Genomic DNA, 16,076 nt, shown 5'->3' on the forward strand with positions numbered 1-16,076 from the left:
GACCCAATTCTGCAAATAAGTAAATGACTTTACTCATATGACTAGTTCCATTGAAATGCTTGAAATGCTGCTACCCTGGTATCCTGTGGAATTTCATCTTAGCTCACTCCACATGGCAAGGGCTGTGTGGGAATTAGGATCAGGGATGGAATTGGAAAGCTGCTATTCTCTGCTACTCCACAGAAGTTAATGCTACAAGCAGTATCAACAAGTCCTCTGTGTCTGCTTGCCCCTCTTGAAAGGGAGTGGGTTATAATGTACACCGGGGACAGCATGGCTTCATTTGAGGTGGCAGGCAAGCAGGCACAGAGACTACCATCTGCTTTTCCAAGACCCTTGGGGTTTATAGGTCTCACTTCTTCCCACTCTGATTGCTAATCCTTCCCTTGGTAAGAAGGATGCAGAGAAAATCCCACAAGGAAAAATTTTGTCTTCCGATGATTCCCCTTCCACAGGTCTTTCTGCAGGGCACGAGCACCTGGTCCAGAGCTACTAGCTATTTTCCTCATTGCACATGCTTAATGACTCACTCATAATATTGTTTCTGCTATGCATATGGGCATGAGACAATTATCATGCCTCAGTTGATCTGCTTAGGGTTAAATGGGTTATATTTAAATGATAAGATGGGACTTCTGCTTATAGCACTTTATTTTTATTTTTAAGTGTCAACAACCTTTTGAAATCTTATCAAAAGCAATTCTGAGATATTCTTTTGCTTTGATGTAGCTGTTAGTCACTAGCAGAAAATCAAAGCCTGCATTTTCTTTTCATCTGCTTGTATTTTTATTTCAGTGGTATCAGTTAATGTAAGACAGCTCTGAGCATAATGTACACATGAGGAGAGGTTTGATGAGGCAAACTGTTAAATGTCATAACAGGTTTCTTTTCCTCCTGCAGGTATCCAATTCGTTTGGTTGTCACATAAAAGAATGTGGCTTGAGCTGATCATTCTTTTAAAGTTTGGTAGGTGCAAATACTTTACACATGTCCAGGCTAAACCTTTTTGGTTAATATTGTGTAATTTACATATTTTCCCATCCTTTCATTACATTGCTTCATCTTTCCTCTAGTGATACACAAAGTGTTTTCAACGGTTATTAAATTCTACTGAAATATAGTCCTGGTAAGACACAGGTGCAACACTCCAATGACTCCTCTTTCCAGCACCTGCATTCCAAAGACCTGATTCAAAGTTCATTAAAGTCAAAGGAAACCCTCCCATTGTATTCAATAGGCTTTGGGTCAGGCCCTAAAACAGGTAACCCATGCCTGCCAACAGTTGATAAATGTGAATCTGGGAAGCAAAGTAGGGCAAACCAAACACTCCTATTACTTGACTACGGAAAATGCTTGTAAGTAAACTGCCTGTCTGAAGTATATCCTAAGCCATAAATTGAAGTTTGACAGTTCAGCACTCCCTACAGACACTCTTAATTGATGCTAGTCTGCTATTTCTAACACTGCATTAATAATCTCTCTAGTTTCCCTTAGAATCCTAAAACACAATTTTTATCAGAAGTTGAGCCAAGCAGAGTTAAACAATGATGCCTCCAAGGCTCCCATTCCTGTTCAATGTTTCAGGACAGAACTTGCCTAAAAGGGTAAAACCCTGCAAGGAAAATCTTAACTTACTGGGAGGAAAATATTGAAAGTCATGTCAGGCAATGCAAGCCATAAAGCTTTGTGATTATCTGATTCCTAATTATTTTCTGTTCCTAAACTTCCATCTTATCCTGGAAAATGTGGGGTATGGAGACCAAAGCTAGGGGTTCAATTCAAGTCATCTGACAAGCTGAGGAATCACTGACTTGGATTCCAATCTCAGTTACGCTGGTATAAATCTGGAGCATTTCAACTGAAATCAGCAGAGTTACTCCAGATTCATATTAATGTAAATGAGGTCAGACTCTGGCCCTGTGCATGGGGTCACCTGTGATGTTATGAGTAATACCTCATCAATGCTTGCTATATCTACATATGAAGCACAAAGCATAACAAATTATTAGTGCTTGGCAGTTTCACATATTTATTGCACGATGTAATATTGATCAAAATTTTAGGACTGATGTGCAATATGCTAGTTACCAATTTATTTATAATTATCTGCAGCAGGTGGGTTCAGACTGAAAATAAGGCACACATTTTTAACAGGGAGGGGAATTAACCATTGGAACAACCTACCAAGGGTTGTGGTAGATTCTCCATCATTGGCAATGTTTAAAAGACATGGTCTACTTCAAACAGGAATTAGTTTGGGGAAGTTCCTATGGCCTGTGTTATACAGGAGGTCAGACAAATGGTCCATTCTGGTCTTGGAATCTATGAACCTATGAATTAGAGAAGCTCTTTTGAATCCTATCAAGCAGCTTTAACAAAGGACAAAAGGAAAGTGTAGACAAAGGACAATTCAGGTGACGTTGCAGTGTAGCTGCTTTTCTCTGGAGCATATAGCTGAGTATGTCACAACACCATTACAGCTGTATTTGTCTTTTGTGTTCAGTGCTGTTTAGTCTCCTGCATGCAGAGGATGAATGTAATAGTGGCTCCTGTCATCCAACCATTGGAGATCTTCTGGTGGGTCGCAGTGAGCAACTAACAGCCTCATCAGTTTGTGGACTGACTGGCCCTCAGAAATACTGCATTATAGGCTACCTCGAGGTTGGTTTATTCTTATTCATAAAATAACTACACAATACATAATAATAAGATGCTACATAATAATAAGATTCTTCTAGATATGTTTAAATAATTGTCAGATGACAAGAATACACCTGGTGAAATTATATATTCCATTAGGGCAGGAAGATAGCTTGGTAGTAGCCTTCAAGGTGATGTTTAATTTCTCAACAGAAATGGCAATGCACCAGTGAGACATAAGAACAGCCATATTGGGTCAGACCAATGGTCCTCTAACCCAGTATCCTGTCTTCCGACAGTGGCCAATACTGGGTGCTCGTGTTGTAGGAGCAGCAGTGATCTGTATGCTCTGTATGACTATGCTCTGTATAACCTGTAGGTTCAAAAGGTCTGTTACACCTCTTCCCCCCCTCCCCTTTTGTCTCCTCTCCCTTTTTGAATACCTGTGAAGTGGCTTTCCCCCTCCCCGCTCCTTCCTGGAATGCTTGTGGGATGAATGGGCTGCTTGAGCAGCTAGAAGATCAGAAGAGCTTGCAGGTAGACAAGGTGGCTGGGACTCTGATTAGGCAGCGATCAAATGCCCAATGTATGGACACTACCCAAGGTGGAGTGTAACCAACCAGATGTGGCCAAGTCATCTCTAGTCACAGGCCATGAGGAGCAGGTACTTAAAAGGGGAAGGGACCATGTGCTCGGGAGTGCACTCATAAGATTGTACCTCCTGTGAGGGCCCTTCACCCGGACTGCCTGGCCAGTCATTCGCCACATTGCATTCCATCGTGCCTCGGGAAGACTTACCTTCATCGCACCATCCATCGCTGCACTGTGGGACACTTACCTTGAAGGATCCTGACACCTCCAGTGCTGTGCCTGTCCTGGGTGCGTGAGTATGCAAGTGTGAGTGTGACACCCCCCCCCAACACACACACACACTTCTTCTGAGCTTAGCTATCAGTATAATAAACGTGCTGCTTTCTGCCAAACTCTGGTGGGTCATTAGTCCTCCCTAAGCTTACTAGCTGGCCGGATTTCAGGTAACACTTCAGAGGGAATGAACAGAACAGGCAATCAGCAAGTGATCTATCCTCTGTTGTCCACTCCCAGCCTCTGGCAGTCAGAGGCTAGGGATACCCAGAGCATAGAGTTCATCCCTGACCATCTCAGCCAATAGCCATTGATGGACCTATCCTCCATGAACTCACCTAGTTCTTTTTTTAACCCCGTTACAGTTTTGGCCGTCACAACATCCCCTGGCAACAAGTTCCACAGGTTGACTGTTCAAGGAAGTAGTGTGATGAAGTACTTCCTTTTGTTTGTTTTTAAACCTGCTGCCTATTCATTTCATTGGGTGACCCCTGGTTCTTGTGTTATGTGAAGGGGTAAATAACACTTCCTTTCTCACCTTCTCCCCACCATTCATGATTTTATAAACCTCTATCATATCACCCATTCGTCACCTCTTTTCAAGCTGAAAAGTCCCAGTCTTTTTAATCTTCCATACCCTTAAATCATTTTTTTCCCCTTCTCTGTACCTTTTCCAATTCTAGAATATCTTTTTTGAGATGTGGCAACCAGAACTGCATGCAGTATTCAAGGTGTGGGTGTACCATGGTTTTATATATTGGCATGATGATATTTTCTGTCATCTTATCTATCCCTTTCTTAATGATTCCCAACATTCTGTTAGCTTTTTGGACTGCTGTTACACATTGAGTAGATGTTTTCAGAGAACTAGCCACAATGACTCCCAAGATCTTTTTTGAGTTTTAACAACTAATGTAGACTGCATCATTTTGTATGTATAGTTGGGATTATGTTTTCCAATATGCATTACTTTGCATTTATCAAAATTGAATTTCATCTACCATTTTGTTACCCAGTCACCCAGTTTTGTGAGATCTCTTTGCAGTCTGCCAGGAACTTAATTATCTTGAGTAGTTTTATATTATCTGCAAATTTTGCCACCTCACTGTTCACCTATTTTTTTTCCAGATCATTTATGAATATGTTGAACAGTACTAGTCCTAGTACAGATTCCTGGGGGACACCACTGTTCACTTCCTTCCATTCTGAAAACTGACCATTTATTCCTACCCTTTGTGTCCTGTCTTTTTTTAACCAGTTACTGATCCGTGAGAGGACCGTCCCTCTTATCCCCTGACTGCTCAATGTATTCACAAATGAATACATGAATCTCCAGTGACACTTTGCTGCTGCTGTCCTCAAGTAGTTTTCCTGTAAAATGCCTCAGAAAGGCAAACATACACCGTATATGTCCGTCTGATGGGCATTCATGCATATGAAGAATGTAGTTTTGTAAGGCTACGTCTACACTTCAAGCTGGAGGTGTGAATTCCAATTCAAAGAGACATGCCCTCACTAGCTCTGATTGAGTCAGCACGCTAAAAATAGGGTAGCTGTATTGTTGTGAGGGGCTAGCCACCCAAGTACATACCTATCCGAGAAGCATATATTTGAGGTGGCTAACTCTTCCCATGGCTCATGCCACCACAGCTATGCTCTACCTTTAGTGAGCTAGTGTCATAAATATAAAGGGAAGGGTAAATACCTTTAAATCCCACCAGGCCAGAGGAAAACCCTTTCACCTGTAAAGGGTTAAAAAGCTAAGACAACCTCGCTGGCACCTGACCACAATGACCAATGAGGAGACAAGATACTTTCAAAGCTGGAGGGGAGGAAACAAAGGGTTCTCTCTGTCTGTGTGTTGCTTTTGCCAGGACCAGAGCAAGAATGCAGGTCAGAACTCCTGTAAAAAGTCAGTAAGCCATCTAGTTAGATATGCGTTAGATTCTGTTATGTTTAAATGGCTGATAAAATAAGCTGTGCTGAATGGAATGTATATTCCTGTTTTTGTGTCTTTTTGTAACTTAAGGTTTAGCCTAGAGGGATTCTCTATGTTTTGAATCCGATTCCCCAGTAAGGTATTTACCATCCTGATTTTACAGAGGTGGTTCTTTTACTTTTTCAATTAAAATTCTTTTTTTAAGAACATGATTGCTTTTTCATTGTTCTTAAGATCCAAGGGTTTGGGTTTGTGTTCACCTATGCAAATTGGTGAGGATTTTTATCAAGCCTTCCCCAGGAAAGGGGGTGTAGGGCTTGGGGGGATTGGGGGGGGGGGGGAGACGTTTCCAAGTAGGCTCTTTCCCTGTTATATTTGTTAAACGCTTGGTGGTGGCAGCAATAAAGTCCAGGAACAAAAGGTAAAATAGTTTGTACCCTGGGGAAGTTTTAACCTAAGCTGGTAAAAATAAGCTTAGGGGGTTTTTCATGCAGGTCCCCACATCTGTACCCTGGAGTTCAGAGTGGGGAAGGAACCTTGACAGCTAGTCTGGGTATGTCTTCTCGAGCTGGGAATTACACCTCCAGTCCAAAGTGTAGACATACCCCCAGTGGCAAGATTTTGTTTCTTGTGTACTGCACCTGTAAGTCTTTTGGGTGCCTAAATGCCTTTCAGGATCTAATCCTAATGCACACTGACTTCAATGGAGTTAAGCACCTAAATACCCTCGGGGTTCAGGGCCTAAGAGTCTGCTGGATGCAGTTGCCATTTTGTGTTCAGTTTAGATGTAGTGTGTTGCAGAGAAGACACATACAGAATGTGCTCTCTTATGTTGTTTTGTTGTGTAATTTAAAATAAAAAGTAATTAATTGAGCAATCATTATTTGTGTATGAAAAACATAACAGCATAACAAACATATGCTCTTTGACTGTGCAGGGAGACTGGGCTGATCTCCCTCACAGTTCTGTGAACATAAGAGAGGAATAGGAGCCAGCATGAGCAAACACAGCATTCCCCTGAAAAAGCTGCTAAAACTGTCAGATCTGACATTGAGATACATTTATTTGGGTTGTTGTAACTCAGTGAGTTGCAATGAATTCAAAGCTGTTTGCACTAGAGGACCATACACTCATTACCTTGACAGGTGCATCTTGTCCTCTTCCACATGGCTGCAGTGGGCCTCGCCTACACTAAAATCAGTCTGGCTTTGCCACATAAGGGGCCGGATGCATAGAAATGTGCAGAGGGAGTCTGCACCCTCTGGATGCCATGGAGCCCAGCTCTGAAGGGACCCACATAGAATCATAGAATATCAGGGTTGGAAGGGACCTCAGGAGGTCATCTAGTCCAACCCCCTGCTCAAAGCAGGACCAATCCCCAATCAAATTATCCCAGCCAGGGCTTTGTCAAGCCTGACCTTAAAAACTTCCAAGTAAGGAGATTCTACCACCTCCCTAGGTAACGCATTCCAGTGTTTCACCACCCTCCTAGTGAAGAAGTTTTTCCTAATATCCAACCTAAACCTCCCCCACTGCAACTTGAGACCATTACTCCTTGTCCTGTCTTCTTCTCTGTGCAGCCGAGCTTAGGTGACAGGGAAGTGATGGATAGCACTATGCGGATCCAACAGTCATTGCCTCTTATCAAACTTCCTACTGATATAAATGGGAGTTTCCCTGAGCAAGGATTGCAGGACATGGTCCCATGAAGTTAATGAATCATCATGAGAAAATATTTTTCACTAAATACCAGATGTGAACTGCAGAGGAAGTTAATGAGACATTGCTCATTTTAGAGGTAATTTTAAAATGACTATTTATCACCTTCTGGTCAAGGGCTGTGACATGTTTAAAGTATAATATACTGCAGAAGTAAGAGAGTCGGATGGTACATATCAAGCTAGTGCGGGTCAACTTATTCATTGTAAATCAGTGATCTGATCAATTTAACCACTTTTTCCATTCTCAAATAGTTTGTGAATCAGTCCTATTTTCTGTGAATCCCTTCACTTTTTGTAATTATCCACCAAATAGTTTGAATGAACAATTCTCAGGCAACATGGTTATTCATGAGCTATTCCCTATAACTATTTACTCTGTTGTTTTTTTGTGTGGCCTCAGATGCACATGTTGTTTCTGATCCCTGACTGGTTGACTGCAACTTTTTAACCAGGAGATTGAAGAATGAGAAATAATGAATAGTAAATAATCTTGTTTCTTCATGCCTACCTTTGATATCATGTGAATATGGTATTGTTAAGATGAACAGCCATCCTTGAGACATTAGTACAATGATTTGTGTGATTTGACACTGGTTAAGTGTCATGTCCTCTCTAGTTATTATTTTGCATAGAAGATAAGAGCCTACTACTGCTATCACCTAATGGGATTATTCCTTCAGATCAAAGAGTGGAGGCCTGTGCTTTGGGGGCTTGACTCTTGTGACAGGGTCAGGCCAGATGGCTATAGGAGAGTAATTTTTTTTTTTGAAGCAAAAGATATTTTTATTTGCATAACACACTTACAAAGTAAAAACAGCAGCATATGCAATGTGTAACACAGCAACCAATCACAATTGTTTTCTCATTAGCTTCAGGGGAGGGAAGTGTTCAAGCTTGCCTGGGCCCAGAGTGGGGGGCTTCCTCAACTCTCATGGTCTTCCACCCTTCCGAGTTACCTGGTGGCCCAGAGCGAGGGGGCTTCATCGACTCTCATGGTCTTCCACCCCCTCGAGTTACTTGGCGCCACGCCCGAGTGTCACCAACAATTCCCTCCTCTGAAAGCACCCGACAAGAGGGGCAGGCTGTGGGGTGGACAATCCGGGGGGGGTGGGGAGGGCATGTGCAACCACGTGTGAAAGGACCCCTCTAGGGTGGTGGTGTCCGCAGCAGCAATGGCTGGGGCTGGGGTCCCTTACTCTCTCCCCCAATCAAAGGGTCAGACAAAGGGACCCGGACGGGGACACCAAGCAGAGAACCTCGGACAGTGTCCACCGCTCCTCAAAAGCATCAAGGGAGTCGGTGGAGGCCGCCCAGAGGAACTCCGCCCAGATACGTGAACGGACCGAGGATCAGAAAACGGCTCCACAGTCACAGAAAACTCCATCGGCCAACCTCCTCTCTCTGGTTTTATAGATGGCCATTTTAGCCAGGGCCAGGAGGAGGTTAACTAGGAGATCCTGAGACTTTGTGAGGCCACGGATGGGGAGTGCATAAATAAAAAGGTGAGGGGAAAAATGCAACCAAAAACATAATAGGAGATTTGTGAGGAGCTGGAACAGGGGCTGCAGCCTGGCGCACTCCAAATATATGTGCGCCAGGGTTTCCCTCACACCACAAAAGGGACAAGTATCTAGGATGGGGGTGAACCACGCCAAGTACATGCCCGTGCTCACAGCTCCGTGAAGGAGCCGCCAACTGATGTCCCCAACGGGCCTCGGAACCAAGATGGAATATAGGCTGGCCCACCGGGGCTGCTCACCCTCCAAAGGTGGCGGAAGGTCTCGCCACTTTGTGTCGGGGCATGACACCAGGGTGAGGGTGTGAAGGGTGTGGAGCGCGAGCGTGTATAGATGTTTCCTTGGCTCGGTTTAGAAGTGTACCGGCTGCAGTTCATGCAGCTGGCTCGCAGTGAAGGGGTGGGGGGGTCGATTTGATCGGCGGGGCAGGGGTCCAATTAAAAAGTCCGGAGGGCCTGGGGTAGAGGGTGGGCGGGGCGTGCCCTTGAGCAGGACCTGGTCAAGGTAAGCTCGAGCAGCGGGTGGCAAAGCGGCCTTCACCTCCTGAAGTACGCGCCGGGGGGGTACGAGGTCTGCAGAGCCCCATGCGCCGGGCGAGCGTCAGAGGATCCAGCCAGTCTCCCCGGTCGTAGTCCAGGAGGTCTCCGACTCTCATGACTTCTGCCAGGATCAAGCTCTGGCGCACTGAGCGGGACTCTGCCACCTGCACACGGAGCTGGGGGTTGTGTAGCAGGGGCTCTGTGAGGAGATCTACTCCCTCGATGGTCGCCATGGACTTGGTCGTTAAAAACAGTTTCCAAGTCCGGAGGAGGTCCTGGTAGAAGACCGGCAGCCCGGAGAGGTCTCGCGGAAGACCTCCCGGACGGAGATAAAAGAGCTACCGGTCATATCAGAGCCCTCGGATGCGGGGCAGGATGGCGTGCGCCAGTGTGCTCCACGCCGAACTGCCTGCACCATAGAGGAGCCTCTGTAGGGCCTGGAAGCGGAAGACACGGACCTGAGTGTGTAGACACTTCAAGCCCTGTCCTCCTTGCCTAAGGGGTAGATGAAGAACCCCTACAGGGGCCCAGTGTGTTCTTGACCAAAAGAACCCCAGAATGGATGTCCGGAGGTTGGTCAGGAAACCCAGGGCTGGGACCAGGGTGTTGAGCCGGTACCAGAGCATGGACAGGACTAGTTGATTAAGCAACAGCGCTCTCCCTCGGAGGGAGAGACATCGGAGTAGTCCCGTCCATTTCCGGAGCCGCTCTATCACCCCGCCCTCTAAATTTTCCCAGTTCTCTGGTGGAGAGGGATGCGTGGCAGAAAGGTAAACACCGAGGTAGAGCAGCGGACCCGCGCTCCACCGGATGGTCTGAAGCGCTTGTGGGAGGGAGCTCGCCTGCCGCCAGTCTCCTACCACCAAGCCAGAGCTCTTGACCCAGTTGACCCGGGCGGAAATAGGTTATCAAAGATACTGCGGTCCGGGACGGTGTAGGTCTGGTCTGGGTGGATCACGTCCGCCAGCACAGACCCTAGCCGCAGTGAGATTGCTTTTGCTACGATTTTGTAGTCCATGCTGAGGAGTGAGACGGGACGCCAATTTCGTAAATCGCGGAGGTCCCCCTTCTTCGGCAATAAGGCAAGCACAGCTCGCCTGCACGAGAGAGGGAGGACCCCGCTCTGCAGAGACTCGGCCCAGACGGTGACTAGATCTGGGCCGAAGACATCCCAAAACACGTGGTAGAACTCCACAGTCAGCCCGTCCATGCCTGGAGACTTATTGGTGGGCATATGACGGAGGGCTTCCGAGAACTCGGCCAGAGTGAGAGGCAACTCTAGCTGGTCTCGGTCGCTCGCGCTGACCGTAGGGAGCTCCACCCAAAGCACTCTGCAAGCGCTAGGGTCGGTCGGATCCGGGGCGAAAAGACTTGTGTAGAAGGCTCGGGCCCTCCCACACATCTCTGCCGGTTCCGTGAGGGGGGTGCCGTCTTCTGCCAGGAGGCAGATGACGTGTTTCTTGGCCCCCCTCATTTTCTCCAGGGCATAGAAGAAGCGGGAGCCGCAATCCATCTGCCAAAGGAGGTGGATGTGGGATCGAACAAAGGCGCCCCGGGCCCGATGGTCCTCGAGGGCCCGGAGTTCCTCCCGCTTCTCCCGGCATGCTCCGCAGAGGAGCGGGTCTTCGGGGCTGGCGTCCAGACGCCTCTCCAGCTCTAAGACCTCCCGTTCCAACTGCTCTATCACCGCATTTCTCTGTCGGCTGGTGCCCCGGGTGTAGTCGCGGCAGAAAAGCCGGGCGCGCACCTTCCCCAGGTCCCACCATTGCCGCGCCGAGGGAAAGGCACGCCGCTGCCCTCACCGGGCCAGCCAGAATTCCCAGAAGGACATCACAATGCCCACATCCTGCAACAGGCTGTTGTTAAAATGCCAATAGGCCGGCCCTGGCCTCTCCGCACAGAGGGAGGCTGTCACGGTGGCTAGGTGATGGTCAGAAAATGGGGCCAGCCGAATGCTGGAGGAATGCGCTCGTGAGAGATGGAAGCGTGATAGATAAATGCGGTCCAACCGGGAGTGGCTCGACCGATGGGTTTCCACCCGGACAAAGGTGAATGTGGAAGTGTCATCCAGGTGGTGGTCATGCCAGATGTCCACTAGGGAGTGATGTTCAACTATCCCGGAGTGTGTCCGCGGCGGCCGGGCACTGCTCGGTCCCTGAGCGGTCTCGCTCCTCGAGGGTGGTATTAAAATCCCCTCCCAGGACCAGGCACTTGTGAGAATCTAAGGTGCCGAGGAAGGCGGACGCCTGCGGATAGAATTGCAGCCGCTCCGGGCCCGATGTCGGGGCATAGACGTTAACAAGGTTAACCACGAGCCCCTCTATACGGACCCGGAGATGCAGCAGACAACCTTGCACGGCCTCGGCAACCCCTAGCACCTCGGGCCGTAGGTCGGGAGAGAACAGGGTTGCCACTCTAGCCTGCCGAATTGTGGAATGGCTAAAGTAGACCCTGTCCCCCCACTCCAGCCACCAACTATCTTCGGCGGTCGGATCCGTATGGGTCTCCTGCAGGAAAATCACAGAGTACCCTCCCTCCTGAAAGAAGGAGAGCACTTGGGACCTGCGGAGAGCCATCCTACAACCCCGGGTGTTCAACGTTGCGATGGTGAGAGGTGTCATAGGGAAGGCTGGGGTGGGTCCTCACTGGCAGGGACGCTCGCATCCCCCAGCGGGCCGCGCAACAGTCCTTGACCCATCCCATAGGTGAGTAATTGGTCACGGAAGACGCAGACCCGCCAGTAGGCCGCGGCATCCTGCTTCCCCGTCCCTTTACCTTCCCCCATGAGGGCCCTTGTGGCCCGGAGGATTTGAAAAAAATCCCCCCATCGCTGGAGAGCAAGCTGTTGCGGGAGTCATGGACATCCTCTAAAAACTTCCGCAGCTCTCCTCGCAGCTCATGGGGAGGTGGGGTTATGGTTTCCCAGTTGTTCTCCGGCGGGGCCCTTGGTGCAGCCCTGTGGTCCACTGAAACGGACAAGAAGGGTGCAGACCCCCGACGGGGTGCCTGATGGGCTGGAGCTTCTAGGCCCACCTCAAGCTCTGGGGCAATAGGGGGCAGTGGAGGGAAAATAGCAGCCCCTAATGGGTCGGGGCAGGAGAACGCAAAGGCCGCTCCCTGGGGGTCATCGGTTGGAAAAGGGAAGGAGACAGCCCCAGGGGCAGCGATAACATCGCAGGAGGTAGACTGGATAGGGGCAGGGGCGGGGCAGAGGCGTGGTTCTGGGTTTTGGGAGGCAAGCAGCTGGATGGTGGCGCCTCCCGATCAGGCTCAAGGGTTAAAGGGGTGGGGAGGGAGCTCTCAGTGACACTGGGCACGCTCTCTGTGGTGGATTTAGCAGCCACAGCATCAGGAGGTGGATTATCTTCTGTTGGGCCCCCGCCCAGGAAGGAAATCAATTGCTCCGCACCAACGGGAGGTGCCCCTGGCGGCTCGTGCCCCGACCGCGTGGCGCCGGCTGTCACCTGGGCAGGCTCGGTGGTCATCAGCGGGGTGCCATCAACGGCCGGGTTGATGGAGGAGTTGCCTCAGGGTTCACGGGGGCTTCGGGTAGTGTCAGGACAGAAGGGGCTTCCTCGAGGGTCTCGGAGGGGAGGGTCTCCCGTGGAGGGGAAACACTACCTTCCAGTGCTACCACGTCTTTCCCGGCTGACACTGGTGGATGGGACGCACTCGTGGGCAAAGCGGAAGGTTCGGCATTGGTGCCCCCCTTCCTGGTCTTCCGGGGGGCCTCTGTCTCGGGTAGATGAGGCGGAGCTCGAGCCTTCCGCTTGCCTCACTTCCCCTGGACTAAGGCCCAGCCCTCCATGGCATCATCTGGGGGCTGGTTAGCAGGGGTCGTATCAGGGGGTAAAGGCGATGGCGCAGGGGCTTGGCGGGGGGACGGTGGGGCGGCATAAGGGAGGGAGGATTCTCCCTGAGGCAGGCTCTCTCCCATGCCTGGTGGTATCTCTGCCACACCCTCCTCCATAGGCCCCGCCAGATTGTCAGCAGCGTGGGTGGGGTTCTCCCTCTCGTCTGGGCATTGTAGGGGAGGTACCCCTTGGGCCTGAGCGGGAGAAGTGGTGGTCCAAAGAGGAGGGGGGGCGGGTTCGGGTATCGGGTGGCCAGGGGCGTCAGCAATGATGGGCCTGATGTCCTGCCGGGTCTCGGGGATCCCAGGTGCTCATCCTTGCTGGGCTAAGGGGCAGTCCCTCTGGACATGCCCTGACACCCAGCAGAGGTAGCACCGGGCTTCCCCCATGCAGAAATACACTCGGTAACAGGCCCCCTGGTGGGGGACTAGGAAGGACCCCTCGAGAGCCTCTCCATCACGCGCCGCCGATGGCAGTAGAAGCTGCATTTGCCGGCGGAAGGAAAAGATGTGACAGAGGGTGGGGTCCTTGCAGCCCAACGGGAGAGGGCTGATGACAGAAACAGGTTTCCCCAGGGTGGAAAGGGTGGGTAACAGGGCAGCATTGGGGAGAAAAGGAGGGACAGAGGTCAGGACCAGGCAGAGGCCCAGGTCCTCCAGCAGCTCTAGAGGGACAAACACCCTGCCCCACTGCCAGGCCCCTCTCCACCACCTTCTGGGCGGCAGCCTCCGATACTAAGAAGAAGACGACCTTCCCATACATTTTGGAGGCCGCCACAATGGCCGAGGGCCCCACCACCCTTGCCAACGCCCGCAAGTAGGTCTCCATGTGGGGCGAGGTGGGCACCAGGAGGCATCGGACACCGTGCTTCCTTGTCATGGTGGGGAAGGGGTCCCGGCCGCTGTTGATGGTGGCGGAGGCGATGGGCAGGAGAGATAACGAGGTGGCAGGTGGGGGGGCTGCCGCCGCCCGGGCATACATCCTGGGGGGCGAGGGAGGGACACCCGCAGAGCCGGTGGAGGGGCCGCAGCAGTGGGGGTGGCCCCTGCCACGGAGGGCCTGGTGGTTTTAGCGGGGCCCTTCCCCTTCTTCTTGCCCTGGCCTTTCCCGCCAGTTGGGGGGGCTCCCCTAGAGTCTGGGGAGGCGGTGGGCATAGCAGCGGCAGAGGTCACCCCGGTGCCCTCCATTGCCAATGCCCCAGTGGGGACGGTGGCAGGTGGTTAACTGGAGTTGGGGTCAGGTAAAAAGGGACAGACTATGGGATGGGTAGTTGGGGGGGGGCACATGAACCACCGTACGCTTGTCCAGAGAGTCCTGTTTGGTTGGCTGGTGCTTCTGACCCACACGGTGGAATCAGGGCGAGCAGCTAAGTCCAGAGGCAGATGTTAAACAGCCAGCAATGACGATGGAGGGGGCAGTGATAAGGATAGTAGTGTGTGGGAGGGGGGAGACACAGATGGATCGGGGGGCAGCTCCGTGCCACACCCCCTGTGTCCCTACAAACACAGTCACGACACAGTCAAGGCCTCCCCCCACACAAGAGCACAGTTCAAAAGTTACTCAGTCTTGGGCCCCCTCCACAGCGATTTGTAGATTCCCTGGGAGGTGTTCCTCCAGTAGACGGCTGTTTCCCTTCCTTGTCTGGGCTTTCTTTTTCGCAGCTCCAACATTCCAGGGATGCCGGAGCAGGTGACAAGAAATTCTCTCAGCCGGAGATGGGTCCACAAACAAACAGCAAGTGGCTGGGTCTGGGGGCTGGGTCCTTCCACCCCCCCCCGCCCCAGGAAGCGGGTCAGCAGGCCCCCCCTCTATCGGGGGGGGGTTCAGCTGGAGCAGCAGCAGCCTCCGAGGGCGGGTGGTGGGGGGGCTAACAGCCGGCCGGCAGCCGGCCAGCACTCTAGCAACAGCAGAGAAAGAAAAAAAACAACAAAAGAAAAGAAAGGGGGAGAGTGTCTGGCCCAGTCGGGGGGGAAGCCGAAGCAGGGGCAAAAAGCAAGAAAAGCCCAGGCCAGAGGGCAGCAGTAGGACAGCAGGCTAAGTAGGTCCCTTTTCCCTGGGTAAAGTAACAGGGAAGGTCCCAGAACAATCAGGAACCTTCTGGAGACAATTAAGACAGGCTGATTAGAACACCTGCAGCCAATCAAGAAGCTGCTAGAATCAATTAAGGCAGGCTAATCAGTGCACCTGGGTTTTAAAAAGGAGCTCACTTCAGTTTGTGGTGTGCGTGTGAGGAGTTGAGAGAAAGAGGCATTAGGAGCTGAGAGTGAGAACGCGGACTGTTGGAGGACTGAGATGTACAAGCATTATCAGACACCAGGAGGAAGGTCCTATGGTGAGGCTAAAGAAGGTGTTGGGAGGAGGCCATGGGGAAGTAGCCCAGGGAGTTGTAGCTCTCCCACAGTTGTTCCAGGAGGCACTCTAGACAGCTGCATTCCACAGGGCCCTGGGCTGGAACCCGAGTAGAGGACAGGCCTGGGTTCCCCCCAAATCCTCCCAACTCCTGGTCAGACACAGGAGGAGTTGACCTGGACTGTGAATTCAGAAAAACGGCCAAGCTGAGGGCTGCCGTGAAGCTCCAAGGCGAGCAAATCCGCCAATAAGCGCAAGACCGACCAAGGTAGCGCAGGAACTTTGTCACACTCTATAAGGGTTGAGCACTCTAGCCCCAATGCAGCAAAGAACTTCAGTGTATGCATAATATAATGTATGTGAATAGTCCCACTGGAGTTAATGAAACTACTCACATGCTTAAAATAACTACTTTGTTGGATCAAGGCCAGCATTTTTACCGATGAGTCCTGCATTCTTTTCCCACTGATGACCCATGTCAAGGGTTCTTACAAGAGAAAAGCTGTTGTTGTAAATATTTGTGATTAGTGAACATGATACAACTGAGCAGCTAACACTGGGTTCTGCTGTTACCTCAAGTTAGAATCTGTCTCCAAGAAAGCTACACAAATGAGAACACCCAGGTGAATGTTGTTTTACATTAGATTTTTTGA

The 16,076-nt window shown here is 50.6% G+C and overlaps 1 protein-coding gene across 1 annotated transcript in view; it reads left to right on the top strand.

Annotated features, from left to right (window-relative positions):
• The first annotated feature begins 255 nt into the window (after positions 1-255).
• The window catches only part of LAMB4 (laminin subunit beta 4), a 74,731-nt gene continuing 58,910 nt past the window's right edge, over positions 256-16,076 (top strand). Inside the window, exons 1-2 of the mRNA XM_043547133.1 lie at positions 256-295; positions 2,528-2,661. Of these exons, the coding sequence (XP_043403068.1) occupies positions 256-295; positions 2,528-2,661 (174 nt within the window). The remainder of the gene's footprint in view (positions 296-2,527; positions 2,662-16,076) is intronic.

Source organism: Chelonia mydas, chromosome 1, assembly GCF_015237465.2.
Source record: "Chelonia mydas isolate rCheMyd1 chromosome 1, rCheMyd1.pri.v2, whole genome shotgun sequence".
Taxonomy (NCBI): domain Eukaryota; kingdom Metazoa; phylum Chordata; order Testudines; family Cheloniidae; genus Chelonia; species Chelonia mydas.